The sequence below is a fragment of the Lepidochelys olivacea genome (assembly GCF_965140295.1).
Source record: "Lepidochelys olivacea isolate rLepOli2 genome assembly, chromosome: 18".
In the NCBI taxonomy this organism is placed as follows: domain Eukaryota; kingdom Metazoa; phylum Chordata; order Testudines; family Cheloniidae; genus Lepidochelys; species Lepidochelys olivacea.
The window spans coordinates 7,118,054-7,135,025 of NC_140428.1; the positions used below are offsets into that span (position 1 = coordinate 7,118,054).

A 16,972-nucleotide genomic window follows, 5' to 3' on the forward strand; every position below is an offset into this window, starting at 1 on the left:
AATCTCATTCAGGTCCATGACAGATATTCCTTAACAGATTTGTGCCTTTTTTATGAGATTCTGAACAGTGGGCAGTGGGTGCCCACAGTGAAATGAGAGCTAATTTGTGTGGTTCTTTACCTGGTCTTCTCTTCTCTTTGGTCATGAGTTGCTGGACCTTTCTCTGCTCTTCTTGCTCTTCAATTTTTGCTTCTTTATGAATCTGCTCAATAGTCTTGGGGCCTTGATCTGCTCTCCGGGATACCCAGTTGCACTGTATAAGGAGGTACATAAGAACCAAAAATGAGTTCTGTGGTATTTACAGAGAAGCCTAGTAAATGTGATATCATGGACATGATGAGAGTAAGGTTGTAAAAGTGGCATACACAGTTCAATAGCTAGCTTCCCAGTAATCCTCTCACCCTTAGGATATGTTTACACTGCAATCAGATACCAAATGCTGGCCCGTGGCCTAGGCTGCGCGGCTGTTTAATTGCGATGAAGACAATCTGACTCAGGGTGAAACCCAAACTCTGGGACCCTATCACCTCGCAGGGTCCCCCTAGTGCCTGGGCTCCAGCCTGAGCCCAAACGTCTACACTGCAATTAAACAGCCCTGTGAGCCCAAATCAGCTGGCACAGGCCAGCCATGGGTTTTTAATTGCAGAGTAGACATACCCTTAAGGATTATGTCTACATTTACAGCAGCATGTGGAATACAAGCACAATGTGTAGCTACATGCTGCAGTGAAAGGCTCAAAAAGCTCTCCACTGCCAGAGCCTTTTACTGCAATGAGGAAAGGCTCTGGCAGGGGGAAGTCAGCTGAGAGCTGCCAGATCCTTTTCCTGATACCAGAGTCTTTCTCCCGTGCCTCAGCCTTTCACTTTGTGGGAAAAGGCTGTGGCAGCAGGGAGGCAGCAGGACACTGCACTGCTAAAAATAACACTGCAGATGCGGGAGGCACTGCTTGGGCATGTAGCTAGCCCATGTATGGTATATATCCTGGGGCTTCAGTAATGTAGGGCACTCTCTTCTTCTCTACACACCTAAGCTGTGCCTCACTGTCTACACTGCTATTTACTTCTGTACTAGCTGGGCGTGCACGGTCTGTACTCTATATGTCACTGTTAGTGTCTTTAGAGTACATGTATCTTTAAATTAGAAGGACCACCAGTGAAAAGGATGCTGTGGAGCTGGGTCACCTAACCCGTACCCCATTTCTAGCCTCAGACTTACAATAGTAGAATGTATATATAATGCAAATATATATCATTGAATTTGGCTTCTGTAACAAGGATCCACCTTCATAAAAGAACATGACTGACATAACATGCAAGGCTGCTTTAACCACTTGTGCTATAAAAGTCTTCAGATCATTATCTTTTCTATCCTATGCAGCATAACTTAATACCAACTTAATAGGAAAGAGATGTCTTTGAGGGGAAGTTGCTGTTACTCCAAATAGGTTACATAATTTCAGTGTTTGCCAGCATGTTTCTTCCACCTCTGGAAAGACAATGAAAACAACAACTGATCCAAAAGAGCAGTAATAGGGTGTATTTTTGCAGAAAACTGTGATTTGCCAGTTAATCCAAGACTCAATATATACTAATGTGAGACAGTTTACTTGGTCCCGAATCAACAGGGGCTGGAATAACTTGCTTTGAGAAACACTACCCCACACTATAAAAGAATCTAATATGGGCCAAATAAGAACTCTTTGGGAAAAGAAGTGGAACCTTTATGCACAAGAAAAACTTAGGTGACTGATGCTGTCACTAGACCCCATACTGTACAGATTCATGTACCCAAAAACACAAAGGATCCAAATATACCATGGTTGTTTCTTGACCTGGCTACAACCGCTTTTACAATTTTCAGTGTAGATGACCTCAATTATACTATGTAACGGCGTTAAAGCCCGGGTTATGTATTAAGCTTTAGTCTGGCTACATTTTTAGATTTGTTTACATTTTTAGTTTAGATTGGACTCATCTTCACTAACTTTCAGACAAGTTTGGAACCAGTTATTGATATGGCTGGCTCTAAAGGTAATTTGTGTCCACACACAATATGGTTAATAAGTACATCCTCACTATAAGGCCCTTCCTTATTATGAACCTTTGGGTATAACAAACCCGGTCCCTGGATCCCAACTACAGTAAGTACTCTATTGTAAAATAACCAACAATTTTTATCCAGCGTCACACGTTGAGCCCAAGGGCAGAAACTAAGGAGTAGGCCCCTATCCCATCTCCCCCTGCCAAGGGCTGAAGCCGGAGCCCCAGTGCGCAGGGCTGAAGCCTGGAGCCCCAAACCCGCCACACAGGGCTGACAGCCTGGAGCCCCAACCCCACTGCTGTGAATGGCTGACAGCTCGGAGCCCCAGCCATGCAGGGCAGACAGCTCGAAGCCCCAACCCCAGCCATGCAGGGCAGACGGCCCAAAGCTGCAGCCCCAGTCATGCGGGGAAGACGGCCCGAAGCCCCAACCCCACTGCTGTGCATGGCTAACAGCCCGGAGCCCCAACCCCACTGCCGTGCGTGGCTGACAGCTCGGAGCCCCAGCCCCAGCCACGTGTGGCTGCCCATGCAGGGCAGACGGGCCGGAGCCCCAGCCCCAGCCGCGCAGGGCAGACGGGCCGGAGCCCCAGCCTCAGCCGCGCAGGGCAGACGGGCCGGAGCCCCAGCCTCAGCCGCGCAGGGCAGACGGGCCGGAGCCCCAGCCCCAGCCGTGCAGGGCAGACGGGCCGGAGCCCCAGCCCCAGCCGCGCAGGGCAGACGGGCCGGAGCCCCAGCCCCAGCCGTGCAGGGCAGACGGGCCGGAGCCCCAGCCCCAGCCGCGCAGGGCAGACGGGCCGGAGCCCCAGCCTCAGCCGCGCAGGGCAGACGGGCCGGAGCCCCAGCCTCAGCCGCGCAGGGCAGACGGGCCGGAGCCCCAGCCCCAGCCGTGCAGGGCAGACGGGCCGGAGCCCCAGCCCCAGCCGTGCAGGGCAGACGGGCCGGAGCCCCAGCCTCAGCCGCGCAGGGCAGACGGGCCGGAGCCCCAGCCCCAGCCGTGCAGGGCAGACGGGCCGGAGCCCCAGCCCCAGCCGCGCAGGGCAGACGGGCCGGAGCCCCAGCCTCAGCCGTGCAGGGCAGACGGGCCGGAGCCCCAGCCTCAGCCGTGCAGGGCAGACGGGCCGGAGCCCCAGCCTCAGCCGTGCAGGGCAGACGGGCCGGAGCCCCAGCCTCAGCCGTGCAGGGCAGACGGGCCGGAGCCCCAGCCCCAGCCATGCAGGGCAGACGCCCGAAGCCCCAGCCCCAGCCATGCAGGGTAGATGCCCGAAGCCCCAGCCCCAGCCATGCAGGGCAGATGCCCGAAGCCCCAGCCCCAGCCATGCAGGGCAGATGCCCGAAGCCCCAGCCCCAGCCATGCAGGGTAGATGCCCGAAGCCCCAGCCCCAGCCATGCTGGGCAGATGCCCGAAGCCCCAGCCCCAGCCATGCAGGGCAGATGCCCGAAGCCCCAGCCCCAGCCATGCTGGGCAGACGCCCGAAGCCCCAGCCCCAGCCATGCTGGGCAGACGCCCGAAGCCCCAGCCCCAGCCATGCAGGGTAGATGCCCGAAGCCCCAGCCCCAGCCATGCAGGGCAGATGCCCGAAGCCCCAGCCCCAGCCATGCAGGGTAGATGCCCGAAGCCCCAGCCATGCAGGGTAGATGCCCGAAGCCCCAGCCCCAGCCATGCAGGGCAGATGCCCGAAGCCCCAGCCGCCTGGGACTCACAGCCCAGGTCTCAGCCCCTCTGCCCATTTTTTTTTTTTATTGTCCTTTCGCTATAACGAACCCCTGGCTACAATGAACAAAAGGCTTGGATCCCAACAGGTTCGTTATAGCGAGGGTGTACTGTAATCAACTAGTAATCACAGTAGCTAACCATATTATCATTCTTGCTTGCAGTACAGGCTGAGACTCGTAACTTCCTGTAACAAACTGAGCAACCTTTTTTCCTTGATGTATAGAGGGCTTCTGAACACCCTTGTGTAACCAGACTGGCTAGTCATCTCAAACCTCTGTATGTTAAGAGCACCCCAGAGTGCTGCTGGTGTGGCAATGTGCTCATGTTCTCTGGGCACTCTGTCTTCAGTTCCAGCACTTTGAGACAGCTACCCAGAATGCATTTACACATATATGGTTAAGCAGAGCACTAAGAATAGACACGCAACAAATGATACAAGTTTATATTGTTTATAAAAAAACCCCAAACCTACTTTGGACAAAAGCTGAGCTGTATTTGTTGTAATCGGGTTGGTAAGTGTTTCAAAAACTCATTACAAACACATGCCTGTATTTGCAGTGTAGACAGGTCCTAAGTGTCCTAAACATGTGAAGCAATTAATCTGTCCACCAAACACTAATCTCTTAGCCCTCAATAAAGTGGGGGTGTGGGGGTGAGAGTACTTCTTACCTTTCAAATGACCGGACATCTGGGATGAGCAAAAAGGGTACATATTTTCCTTTCATCATTCCTACTACTGTAATCAATAATTATTACTCTCATTTGAGGGATATTCCATTACAGTAGTGCCAATGACCGTGCTCTTTTACTTACTTCAGTGGGTACATACCAGCCTTAGGTCTATTACATCCTGAAGCATGAACCGAATCCTGGAGGACGTTTTTCTCTCTTTCACAATCTTCTCCATTTGATTAAAATACTGGTCCATACGGGGCTATAAAAAAAAGACACAAATGCCATCAACTCTCAGAAGAACAACGGAATGCAACTTTACCTGGGCAATCAATTTTGTCCCAGAGTAGTCTACTGATCATTGCTGCAAGGCACGGTATGATTGATTCAGGGATCTAGATTTGCTCTGTGTGAAAATGTGCATCAGGTCATGCACACTTTCATGCATGTACTGGACTTATGTGTGTATGGCCCAAAGCATGCTTACATGATGGCAGGGGAATGACAATGGGATTCTACAGATCCCTGCCTAATTCACTGCAAACTTTCAATATATTTTGACTACATAGATAAGTTGCCACATCTATATACACAATATCCTTTCAGTCAGTTACGTTCTCATTACAAATAGTGCTATCATTTACTGACAAGAAGCGTGTTTTTTCCCCAAAAGCTCATACATTTGGCCACATTAAAATCAATTTTCACTAGGACACTGAAGGGCACTTCTATTTATCAAGGGCTTGCCAAACTCTCAAATTTCAACCACCAGTCATTTTGGAGCTAGAAATGTTATAAAAAAAGAAGTTGCAAGATTTTTTGTTAATAACCAAAAAGTTTAATTTTTTCAGTCCTCTCATTCAAAAACCGTGGAACCCTTTTCCTTCCAACTTTTTTTTAAAAAATTAACTCTTGGGCATGGGCCAATCCCGGAAAATGTCATCCTTAAAGGTGAAAGTTTCAGAAAGCAATGAGTGATGGAAAACAGATACTTAAACAGGAAATTCTCCAGCAACTTTAATTGTAACTATTGCTAGCATTTCAGCTACAATGAAAATGCTTAATAAAATGTTCCCGCTATTATTAGAAAGTAAATATAAGGGGTCAAATTCAACCCTGGTGTTGTAATTCTAATGAAGTTAATGAATTTGGCAGAAAGAGTATTAACATAAATAAGCAATAAGAATAGAAAAAACAATACACTAAGTGTTAGGGGGCTTATTCCTTCACCCACTTACTTCCCTGGTCCTTCTCGCATGAACAGAGAGCAACAATACCTGAAGTCCGAAGGTGCAAACAATTTGATGTTTATTGGGGTGAACTTCCAGCAAGCATGATTCCAGTTTCCTTCCTTAGTGTCCCTCTTCCCAGCTCTGACACCACAGAACCTTACCTGTGGCCCTGTTCCCATTCCTGCCCTTAGCTAAACATGATTCCAATTTCCTCACCCCCATTCCCTGTTCCCACTCCCCCCCCCCCCCACACACACTCACTTCCTGATTGACTGCAGACTATATAGTAAAACTTGAGTTCTGCTTAGCTATACCTTAACCAATCATTCCACTAAAATTAAACCAACCAATCCCAACATGATTATTTAACCAATTATATCCCACCACCTCAATTAGTTCACACCCAGCAAAATTAACTATACAGCAGACAGAAACAATCACAGAACCAGACAGAGATCATGCAGGCAAACAATAGGGAAATGAGGACTACAGTGATAGAACAAACACAGAAATGAGGATTTCACATCCTAGCTATTGATAAGTGAGTTCTTGCCAGACAGGATGCTATCAAACTAAGTTTCCTTTTACATCTTCTAAGCACTTCCCTTTCTCTGGAGGCGATAGGCATTATCAGGACAGGATTGTATTCCTAACAGCCCAATAGCACCTTCTTTCAATGTGACTAGGTTTCAGTGTGAGGATGTGACCGTTCGCTTCCCAGCTTATGGCTGCCTCTGCTGCTTAGCCAAAGTCCTTAGCCTAAGAACAGGGCCTCAGACTGTCACAGTAGGAGAAGACTCTTACACCGGCAGATGGTGATTTTGATACTTTCTTTTATACCTCTATAACTAGCCAAGTGATAAGAATACACCTAAATTCTTAGAGTATAGGCCTTTACAGACAGGCCTGAATATCTATATCCTAACAGTAAGTACAGCCTACGAGCCCGCTCCTGATCCTAGGAAGCGAGGGTCTGTCTACACTACAATCAGAGGTGTGATTGCAGCACATGTAGACAGACATAAGCTAGCTTTACTCTAGATGTCTTGGGTACCAATAACAGTGAAGCCACAGTGGAACAGGGTAGTCACCTGAGTACATTACAAGGATCACTGGTGGACTTGTACTTGGGTGGCTAGCCCAGACTGCTGCAGCTTCACTGCTAATGGTACCCAAACCCAAGCCAGCAAGGTAAAAGCTAGCTCGGGTATGTTTATATGTGCTACAATCACGCCTCCAGTTGCGGTGTAAGTCATACCCTTAGTGACAGAACTCTTACCGACATCAATGGTGCAGGATTGAAGCCTTGAGTGATGCAGCTAGTGTGTAGATACTGAGAAGGGGAGGAATTGAGGGAAAGTACAGTTACTTACCCTATAGTAATTGAGGTTGTTCAAGATGTTGTAGTCAATGTGGATTCCATGTGCATGAGACCAGATTTCTTTTAATAGCTGTGTCTGCCAGGGCCGCACATATATCCTGTGCCTCCTTGTACTCCCATAGAGGGGTCATGGCCCTCCCTCAGTTCCTTTGCAATTCAAAGCCCATTTAGCTGAGGACTCTGAAAAGCGGGGATGAAGGGTGAGTCATGGGATTCACACTGACTACAACATCTCAAAGAGCCACAGTTACTGTTTGGTAAGTAATTGTACTTTCTTCTTCTAATAAGAATATAGCAGTAGGGATATATTACCGACCACCTGACCAGGATGGTTATAGTGACTGTGAAATGCTCGGGGAGATTAGAGAGGCTATTCAAATTAAAAACTCAGTAATAATAATAATGGGGGATTTCAACTATCCCCATATTGACTGAATACATGTCATCTTGGGATGGGATGCAGAGATAACGTTTCTTGACACCTTAAACGACTGCTTCTTGGAGCCGCTAGTCCTGAAACTCACAAGAGGAGAGGCAATTCTTGATTTAGGCCTAAGTGGAGCACAGGATCTGGTCCAAGAGGTGAATATAGCTGGACCCCTTGGTAATAGTGACCATAATATAATTAAATTTAACATCCCTGTGGCAGGGAAAACACCACAGCAGCCCAACACTGTAGCATTTAATTTCAGAAAGGGGGACTAAACAAAAATAAGGAGGTTAGTGAAACAGAAATTAAAGGTACGGCACCAAAAGTGAAATCCCTGCAAGCTGCATGGAAACTCTTTAAAGACTGCATAACAGAGGCTCAACTTAAATGTCCACCCCAAATTAAAAAACATAGTAAGAGAACCAAAAAAGTGCCACCGTGGCTGAACAACAAAGTAAAAGAAGCAGTGAGAGGTAAAAAGGCTTCCTTTTCAAAAGTGAGGAAAATAGAAAGGAACATAAACTCTGGCAGATGAGGCATAAAAATATCATTAGGACAGCCAAAAATGAATTTGAAGAACAATGAGCCAAAGACACCAAAAGTAACAGCAAATTTTTTGTTAAGTACATCAGAAGCAGGAAGCTGCTAAACAACCAGTGGGGCCCCTGGACGATGGAGACGCTAAAGGAGCACTCAAATGAGAAAAGGCCATTGCAGTCCTGGTGACTAATCACTGTTTAGTTTATCTATTTGTTCTGGTGACAAATCAGTGTTTAGTTTATCAATTTGTTCCAAAACCTCCTCTAATGACACCTCAATCTGGGGCAGTTCCTCAGATTTGTCACCTAAAAAGAATGGCTCAGGTTTGGGAATCTCCCATCTGCCAGAGTTTATGTTCCTTTCTATTTTCCTCACTTTTGAAAAGGAAGCCTTTTTGCCTCTCACTGCTTCTTTTACTTTGTTGTTCAGCCACAGTGGCACTTTTTTGGTTCTCTTACTATGTTTTTTAATTTGGGGTGGACATTTAAGTTGAGCCTCTATTATGGTGTCTTTAAAGAGTTTCCATGCAGCTTGCAGGGATTTCACTTTTGGTGCCGTACCTTTAATTTCTGTTTCACTAACCTCCTTATTTTTGTTTAGTCCCCCTTTCTGAAATTAAATGCTACAGTGTTGGGCTGCTGTGGTGTTTTCCCTGCCACAGGGATGTTAAATTTAATTATATTATGGTCACTATTACCAAGGGGTCCAGCTATATTCACCTCTTGGACCAGATCCTGTGCTCCACTTAGGCCTAAATCAAGAATTGCCTCTCCTCTTGTGGGTTCCAGGACTAGCGGCTCCAAGAAGCAGTCATTTAAGGTGTCAAGAAACGTTATCTCTGCATCCCATCCCAAGATGACATGTATTCAGTCAATATGGAGATAGCTGAAATCCCCATTATTATTATAGAATTTTTAATCCGAATAGCCTCTCTAATCTCCCCGAGCATTTCACAGTCACTATGACCATCCTGGTCAGGTGGTCGGTAATATATCTCTACCGCTATATTCTTATTATTAGAGCATGGAATTACTATCCACAGAGATTCTATGGTACAGTTTGATTGATTTAAGATTTTTACTTCATTTGATTCATTTCTTTCACATATAGTACCACTCCTGCACCAGCATGACCTATTCTGTCCTTCCGATATACTTTGTACCCTGGTATTACTGTGTCCCATTGATTATCCTCATTCCGCCACATTTCAATATCCTCATTTAATATGAGGCACTCTAGTTCACCCATCTTATTATTTAGACTCCTAGCATCGGTATATAAGCACTTCCCATCCTTCCTGAATCAGCTCCCCCTTTCCCAAAAGTTTCCCCAGTTCCTAATAAATCTAAACCCCTCCTCACTACACCATCATCTTATCCACGCACTGAGACCTTGCAGTTCTGCCTGTCTAACTGGGCCTGCGCATGGAACTGGAAGAATTTCAGAGACGATTACCATGGAGGTCCTGAACTTCAATCTCTTATCTAGCAGCCTAAATTAGGTCTTCAGGACCTCTCTCCTATCCTTTCCTATATCTCTGGTATCAACATGTACCATGACCACCGGCTCCCCCACAGCACTACACATAAGTGTATCTAGATGTCTTGAGACATCCGCAACCTTCACAACAGGCAGGCAAGTCACCATGCGGTTCTCCCGGTCATCGCAAACCCAGCTCTCTATGTTTCTAATGATCGAATCACCATTACTAATACCTGTCTCTTCTTAATAACTGGACTTCCCTCCCTGGGAGAGGTATCCTCAGTGTGAGAGGATACCACAACATGATCTGGAAGAAGGGTCTCAACTATGGGATCGTTTCCCTCTGCCCCAGTTGGATGTTCTCCTTCCATGAGATTTCCATCCTCCTCAAGAGCACAGAGGCTGTCAGACCAGAGGTGGGACTGTTCTATTGTGTCCTGGAAAGTCTCTGTCTTCCTTAGCTCCTCCAGTTCAGCCACTCTGGTCTCCAAAGCCCGTACATGGTCTCTGAGGGCCAGGAGCTCCTTGCACCAAATGCACCCATAGGGCAGGTAATCATACATGCTGCATTGAGTGCAATAAATTGGATAGCCCCCACTCTGTTGCTGGACTTCTCTTTTAACTCCTGAAGCTCATTCCTTTGTTGTTCTTTGATTTTTTACCCAGGTATTTTTGGCTTTAACTTTAAAGAATGTTAAGTGTATCTAGCTCCCCTCACACTCCTCCCTCTCAAAACTCCTCTGTTAGCCACTCCTGTTTGCTAGCTCCTCTGGTCGCTTAGGAGCAGGCATTTTAAAGCCCGGGTCTCCCTGAGCAGCCCTGACCCTGGTTAAGGCTTGATGGGTGCTAAAGGGCTTAGAGATCAAAGCCTCGTTAAGAAGCTCTCAGCCTTGCCTAGCAGGCCACTAGGCTCAGCCCACGGTCCCCCAAACAATCCATCGAGGGATCATTGTAAGGATCAGGATTGGTTTCCATTGTGATCCCTGCAATCCACCAAGCTGCAAGGAAACTCCCTTCTAAGAGCAGCTGAAAACAATTAGCTCAGTTTCCAGAGTTGTGTCTGATTGAGATCTGGCAGACAAATCTGAATACGTCTTCATCCCTTGCCTGGCTTGTGTGAAATAGAAGCAGATGATTAATGCCAATGGGATTGAGTTAATCTAACGTTTAATGCACTAAACTACACTTACATCTACTGGAAAAATAGGGGAAGGACAATGTAGCAGTGCAGTGTGAAACATCTGCCTCAGGGGGGAGGGATAGCTCAGTGGTTTGAGCATTGGCCTGATAAACCCAGGGTTGTGAGTTCAATCCTTGAGGGGGCCATTTAGGGATCGGGGCTAAAATTGGGGATTGGTCCTGCTTCAAGCAGGGGTTTGGACTAGATGACCTCCAGAGGTCCTTTCCAACCCTGATATTCTATGATTCTATGATCACACTACAGGTTGTGATCACAACATAACACAAGGTGAATTTTCAGAGAAGACAATACAATCAGAAGACTTGTCTAAGCCTGGTTTCAGAGTAACAGCCGTGTTAGTCAGTATTTGCAAAAAGAAAAGGAGTACTTGTGGCACCTTAGAGACTAACAAATTTATTTGAGCATAAGCTTTCGTGAGCTACAGCCGATGAAGTGCGCTGTAGCTCACGAAAGCTTATGCTCAAATAAATTTGTTAGTCTCTAAGGTGCCACAAATGCTCCTTTTCTTTTTGTCTAAGCCTGTGATTGCTTTGATAATGAGGAAGTTTAGGTCAGTCAATGTGCCTTGCAGATGTTACCATGAACAATTCATTTGAAGATGTATTTCCATATGTAACACAATCCCCAAGGAGCAAAGAAACCGGAATACATTTTAAGGCTTTGGGGACTGCGGTTGACAGATTAAGATTCCATGTGTAAAAGGAAGATATTATGTATGTCAAATACTTTTCAGGTTGTGTAGCTGGGTGAATTACTTGGAAACAGCTAAACAGCAAAAGGAATTAAAATATTTCAGCTAGTGCTTAATGTAGCCAACAGTACATAATATATTGGAAAGGGGTGGGAAGGCAATGTGACAGGGTGGGGATGAAACATTCTCAGCATCTGATTTAATAGAACATGACAGAAATTCCTAGAGAAAACAACGGCAATGGAAAGTACTGAGCCCCCACTTTTGCATCCCTGTTCAGCCACTGTCACTCAGTCCTTTCTTTACCTTTGCTTTCTCAAAGTCCAAGTCCTTGCCGATGGTGGTGAGCAGGCGGCAAAGGCACTCCAGGGATTCTTCATCATGGTTCTTAAGCAGCTTCACCACACAGTCATGCATGATGGCCTCTGTCAGCATTTTAAGTTTGAAGAGTTCACCAATGAATTTGATGTTTCCGATGGATCTCCGTCGAGCCTTGTCCTTGGCCTCCTCCAGCTCCTCATGGAGTCGCGTCTTCTCCTCTTGCTGTAGAACAGAAAGGGGAATTCTAGAAAGCATGCAAATGGAAACCACACAGTAGCACATGCTTCTGAAAAGCTAGAGTTACTGCTGTTCACATTCCCAACCTCTTACTCCCCAAACTATGAAACATATAATCATAAGGGCTTCAGTTAATGCAAATAGCCTTTTTATGAAACCCAACCACAGCAACATAGGAAATCAAAATTTTCCAAAGCATCCACAGCAGTCGTATGATTTAGTTGGGGATTGGTCCTGCTTTGAGCAGGGGGTTGGACTAGATGACCTCCTGAGGTCTCTTCCAACCCTGATAGTCTATGATTCAGTCCTTCAAGATTGCCCTGGCTGGGATGATTTAGTTGGGGTTGGTCCTGCTTTGAGCAAGGGGTTGGACTAGATGACCTCCTGAGGTCTCCTTCAGCTCTAGTCTTCTATGATTGGACTATCAAAGATCACTGAGATTTTATGAAGAAACTCACAGTGGTAGAAGCTTCAAGTTCTTTTTGCTTCTTCTCAAAGACATCATCATCGGCTTTGTCTTTTTCAAATTCCTTCTGGCAACGATTCAGTAGCAACTTGCGGAAATTTACTGTGCTCCCAGGCTTGTCTGCCATAGGTACTTTCAGCTGTATCCAGTGGAAGAAAAACACAGGGAAAAGCACAATTAAACCTTGCCATACAAAGGATCTCAGCTATGCACTCTCAGTTACATTTTATTACATATTTTATAAACAGTAATAGCAGAGATTGCAAGGCTACTACAGTTAAGCATCTTGCCAGTGTTCTCATTAGACAACCATGTTTTTGATTAGACAATCATCTTGCCAGTGTTTTTCATTAGACAACCATCTTGCCAGTGTTTTCATTAGACAACAAAATTCAGATATGAAAATTTTCTCCATACTAAACCTTGTCTGACAACATCTTAGCGTAGAAGTAGATTATGGTTTCCCTACAAAGAATCCTGTTTATGATTCATGATTTTTTAAAAATAAGAACATTTTAAAATACAGATTTGTATTATGCGTTTCAGATTCCAGAGCTATGCCACAACAATATATATTATTGTTAATAAACATTCACAGAGCACTCTGTATGTATTGCCTATGTAACAGTACGTACACCATAGCTAAATCTTATCAGGTCCATGATTTGCAGGGTTCATTTCAGAAATGTGCCACTCTGGGGCAGTGCTCTACCAATGACAAAAACAGGGATCAACACTTGGAAAAATAAGGGTCATTCCCCAAATGTTACGGGTAAATGTTTCTTACCTTAAGATTGGTGATTCGGCCCTCCCCTATCTCGCCTGAAACTTTCTGATGCCTGAAATGGCTTTTCTGGAGGCAGTGCTTCTTGTCTGTGAGTGACAAGAGGTGCTATTTCTGGTAGGATTAGTTCTCTCCATCACTACCTCTTCTTCTCTGTTTTCCCTCCTCTTCTCTACTTCTACCCCTCTTTTCTCCACCCTCAATCTCCATTTTTCCTTTCATTTTTAAAGTACCTATTGTGTTAGATATCGTAACAGGTCTAATGACTGACACTAGTAGGGTGACTGATGTCTAACATAAGGAAAATCTCACTTTTACTGCCAATAGCATGGCCAGCAATCCTCGACTGTATTGTTTGTCATGGTGCACCATTAGGATAAAAATCACTCAAGTTCTATGTAGAATTGGAATTATCTGGCCAGGGCACAATCCTGTGGCCTGAAATGAACTCTGGATCTGATGAGGTCAATTCCAAAAAGGCATTAAATTCTATCATAAATCAGTAATAGTTCTTTAATCTGCATGTCCATTTCAAGATGGCATTTGCACCATTCTGTTACTGAATCACTACTGGAGTGGTTATGAAGTATCACATTGATGAACTGTGTACCTGTTTTCATGACAGTCACTGCAGTAATGAGTCAGGATACCTACTTTTTAGTTTAAAATGTGCCTCGATACAGATTTACACGATACACATCAAAGCCTTCTCTCTATCAAATAAATAAACAGCTTTAAAAAGTTTGTGTAAATATGCTTTTACATAATACATCATAAACACTGCAAAAAGCCACTATAAGTGTAACTGAGAACACAGTTGGGACTACAAAACCATGAGGCTCAAGATAAAAAAAAGTGGATTGATTGTCAGAGCCCAGGGTCAGTTTGTGGGGCTGGAATGTAGAAATTGCCTCAGCTTTCTACTCGCAAACTGAACAAATTTGCTCTGGAAATCAGTGACACAACTTGAATCTGGAATCCTGTTTTTATGGAAAAAGAAAAGGAGTACTTGTGGCACCTTAGAGACTAACCAATTTATTTGAGCATAAGCTTTCGTGAGCTACAGCTCACTTCATCGGAAGTGAGCTGTAGCTCACGAAAGCTTATGCTCAAATAAATTGGTTAGTCTCTAAGGTGCCACAAGTACTCCTTTTCTTTTTGCGAATACAGACTAACACGGCTGTTACTCTGAAACCTGTTTTTATGGAGCTACTTTTAGGACTGAACTGCAATTTAATCACCAAATTTTCAAAGGTGCTCAGCACCCAATAGCTACAAATCTGGACCTCAGTTTAACATCACTCCTAGTCAATTTCACTCTGGGTTTTCTGGGTGCATGTGTGGCCAATATATACATGTAAACACAATTTTGTAATATAAGATTTTCTCAGCTACACTAAGAAGTTCAATAAAAATACTAAAGGGTATAATTCTGCCCTGGATGTGTTTACATAATTCCCATTTTAGTCCATGGGAATGATGTCCAGCAAGGGGAGAACTTACCCACAGGAAACTCCTGATTGACTTTTGCCACTCTTACCGTTACAAGACATCTACACATATTTGCATAAGCCACAGAGAAGCTGGGCTCATCGATGGCTTTCTCAAAGACCAGGTCAATGACTCCTTTTAGCCTCTCTTCTGTGTCTACAGTCAGGTCTGTTACTTGCTTCATTAGCTGATTGAACATCTGTGGTGTCAATTTGTTTAAGATACTTCGTACCTTGCGGAACAACTCCTAAACATGTCAGTAAAAACAACAATAAGTGCAGAGCACAAACACAGCAAGATTATAGGAGGTGATCTGAATAATAAACTGGTATGCATTTTAAAGGTGAACAGAAAAACTTTTAAAAGGAGTTTTTAAGATGCCAAGTCACTAACAGAATGTATGTCCAGAACTGATCAGACATACATACCGTGAAACCCCCAGACAAGTCCTTAAACACAGTCCTATCTACTCCGCATCAAAATTGTATTAATTATTACTCACAAACAGAGGTTTCCTATTATTGGAATTGCAATCTGCAGTGCTTTGAAACTATGAGTGATTTTCACTGTACTTGACAATTAATAGAATTTCACTATATCCCCATTCCAGTGGAGGCAGGCTCCACTGTACATTTTATAACAAAATACTTGAAAGTCAGTTCTGCCGCCACTTACCCACAAGATGGATTTTGTGGATCTCTCCTGTAACAGTTGATAACTTCACCTGTATCTAAAGGACCAGGAAGTGCAGGAACATGCACCTCTCTCAGTTTTCTAAGGTAAAAAGCTTTTCAGTTCACCTTTAATATTAACTCATCTATGGATTAACAGCAATAGAAGAAGAGGGGCAACCCTTTCTAAAGTGTCTATGTGATTCAGAAGTAACATAGGCAGTTAGGAACCAAAGTCTCATTGACTTTTAGTGACACAGGCTCCTAAATGCCTAAGTCACTTTTGAAAATAGGACTTGGGCACTTGAAATTTTTTTTATCTGGAATAACTTCAGAAGCAGTCATTTATGTTCTATAGTTAAGTTTAACTTGAAGAAGCTTTGTTTTTTTTTATCAATAGAGGTAACAAGCTTTTACTATATTTACTCTAAGACAGATAATTTTATATTCATTTGGTCAAGTCTGTATTTGTCAACTGGAACAAAATTCCACTGTACTCCAAAAATATTCCGCTGTGGTTATCCCATGAAAGAGCATGAAAGAGCGGAGGGAGAGAAACCTACAGAGAAAGTCTGAGATACAGCAGTGTGGGCATGGGCGGGTCTTTGCTAAAGGGAAATCTACAGAAGAATCTTAGTGCCGCTCAGGCTCAGTACAGAAATACATTCTACAATGGGATGAAAAGGAAGTTCTGTGCTACACTGAAAGTTGGAGGTTGTTTATTTTTAAGGGGAAGGCAGAAATATTCAAGTAAAATAGTTGCATAAAAATAATCTTGGTAGAGAGGTAGTAGGTTGTCTGGTATTCCCTGTCTTCACTCTCTTTATATATGAAGTGACCCAATTTTAACTCTGAATAAGAGTAAAACAAAAAAATAAAGTCAGATCTGAACTGTGACTCAAACTGGACAGCAGTGCTGCTAGGGTTATTGTCCAGACAAGAGTATCACAGCAGCAAGAAGAAACTACCATCGTTCCAGTGTTAATAGAATGAAATGTTAGTGTCTATTGAGGATTCAATTAACTGTGTGTAAGACCACTCCAGAAGTTCACTGGCATTCACAAAGTGTGTTGAGACTGTTCTCACCTGGGTTTTTATATTTTCTGGGTCCTCAGCCTGGCTGTCTCTTTTCAGGCTTGGCTTCCAGGCATTTTCTGCTTTCTTCAGGTGGACATCTTCTTTCACACATACAGTGATGATCTTCCTGGGCTCCCTCCTCTGGCTTTGCTGTGATCTTCTTGGTCCAACATTCAACAACTAGGACAAAAAAATTCTTTATTATATCCCCTTTAATACTCACGGCTCACAATACATGCTCCAGTACTCAAGTAATAGCTGTGGGTGACAATACAATCAATCAACAGTTCACCCTGCTACTGTTATGAATTCCTCTCAGACAGTAAACTGGTCTAGCTTCCAGCTTGGTATCTGCGCAATGCAGATTAAAGGGACAAATAGAAGACACTCTTCCCTCTGTCAGCCATCATCACAACTGAAATAGGATGGCTGCTACCTATCAATCAGAACCTCTTCAATCCCACCACACTGCTTAAGCTCTGTGGAACTGATTCCCAGCCCTGGTCTACACTACGAGTTTAGGTCGAATTTAGCAGCGT

General features: G+C 44.4%; 1 protein-coding gene across 10 annotated transcripts in view; it reads right to left on the reverse strand.

The window, feature by feature from the left end:
• EIF4G3 (eukaryotic translation initiation factor 4 gamma 3) overlaps positions 1 to 16,972 on the reverse strand; it is a 440,166-nt gene that overhangs the window by 74,217 nt on the left and 348,977 nt on the right. For all 10 annotated transcript variants that reach the window (XM_084651415.1, XM_084651414.1, XM_084651413.1 and 7 more), the window contains 6 exons: positions 16,443 to 16,613; positions 14,735 to 14,932; positions 12,403 to 12,549; positions 11,693 to 11,929; positions 4,587 to 4,691; positions 121 to 253 (listed from right to left, as the gene is read on the reverse strand). In XM_084651415.1, coding sequence (XP_084507541.1) covers positions 121 to 253; positions 4,587 to 4,691; positions 11,693 to 11,929; positions 12,403 to 12,549; positions 14,735 to 14,932; positions 16,443 to 16,613 — 991 coding nt within the window. The remainder of the gene's footprint in view (positions 1 to 120; positions 254 to 4,586; positions 4,692 to 11,692; positions 11,930 to 12,402; positions 12,550 to 14,734; positions 14,933 to 16,442; positions 16,614 to 16,972) is intronic.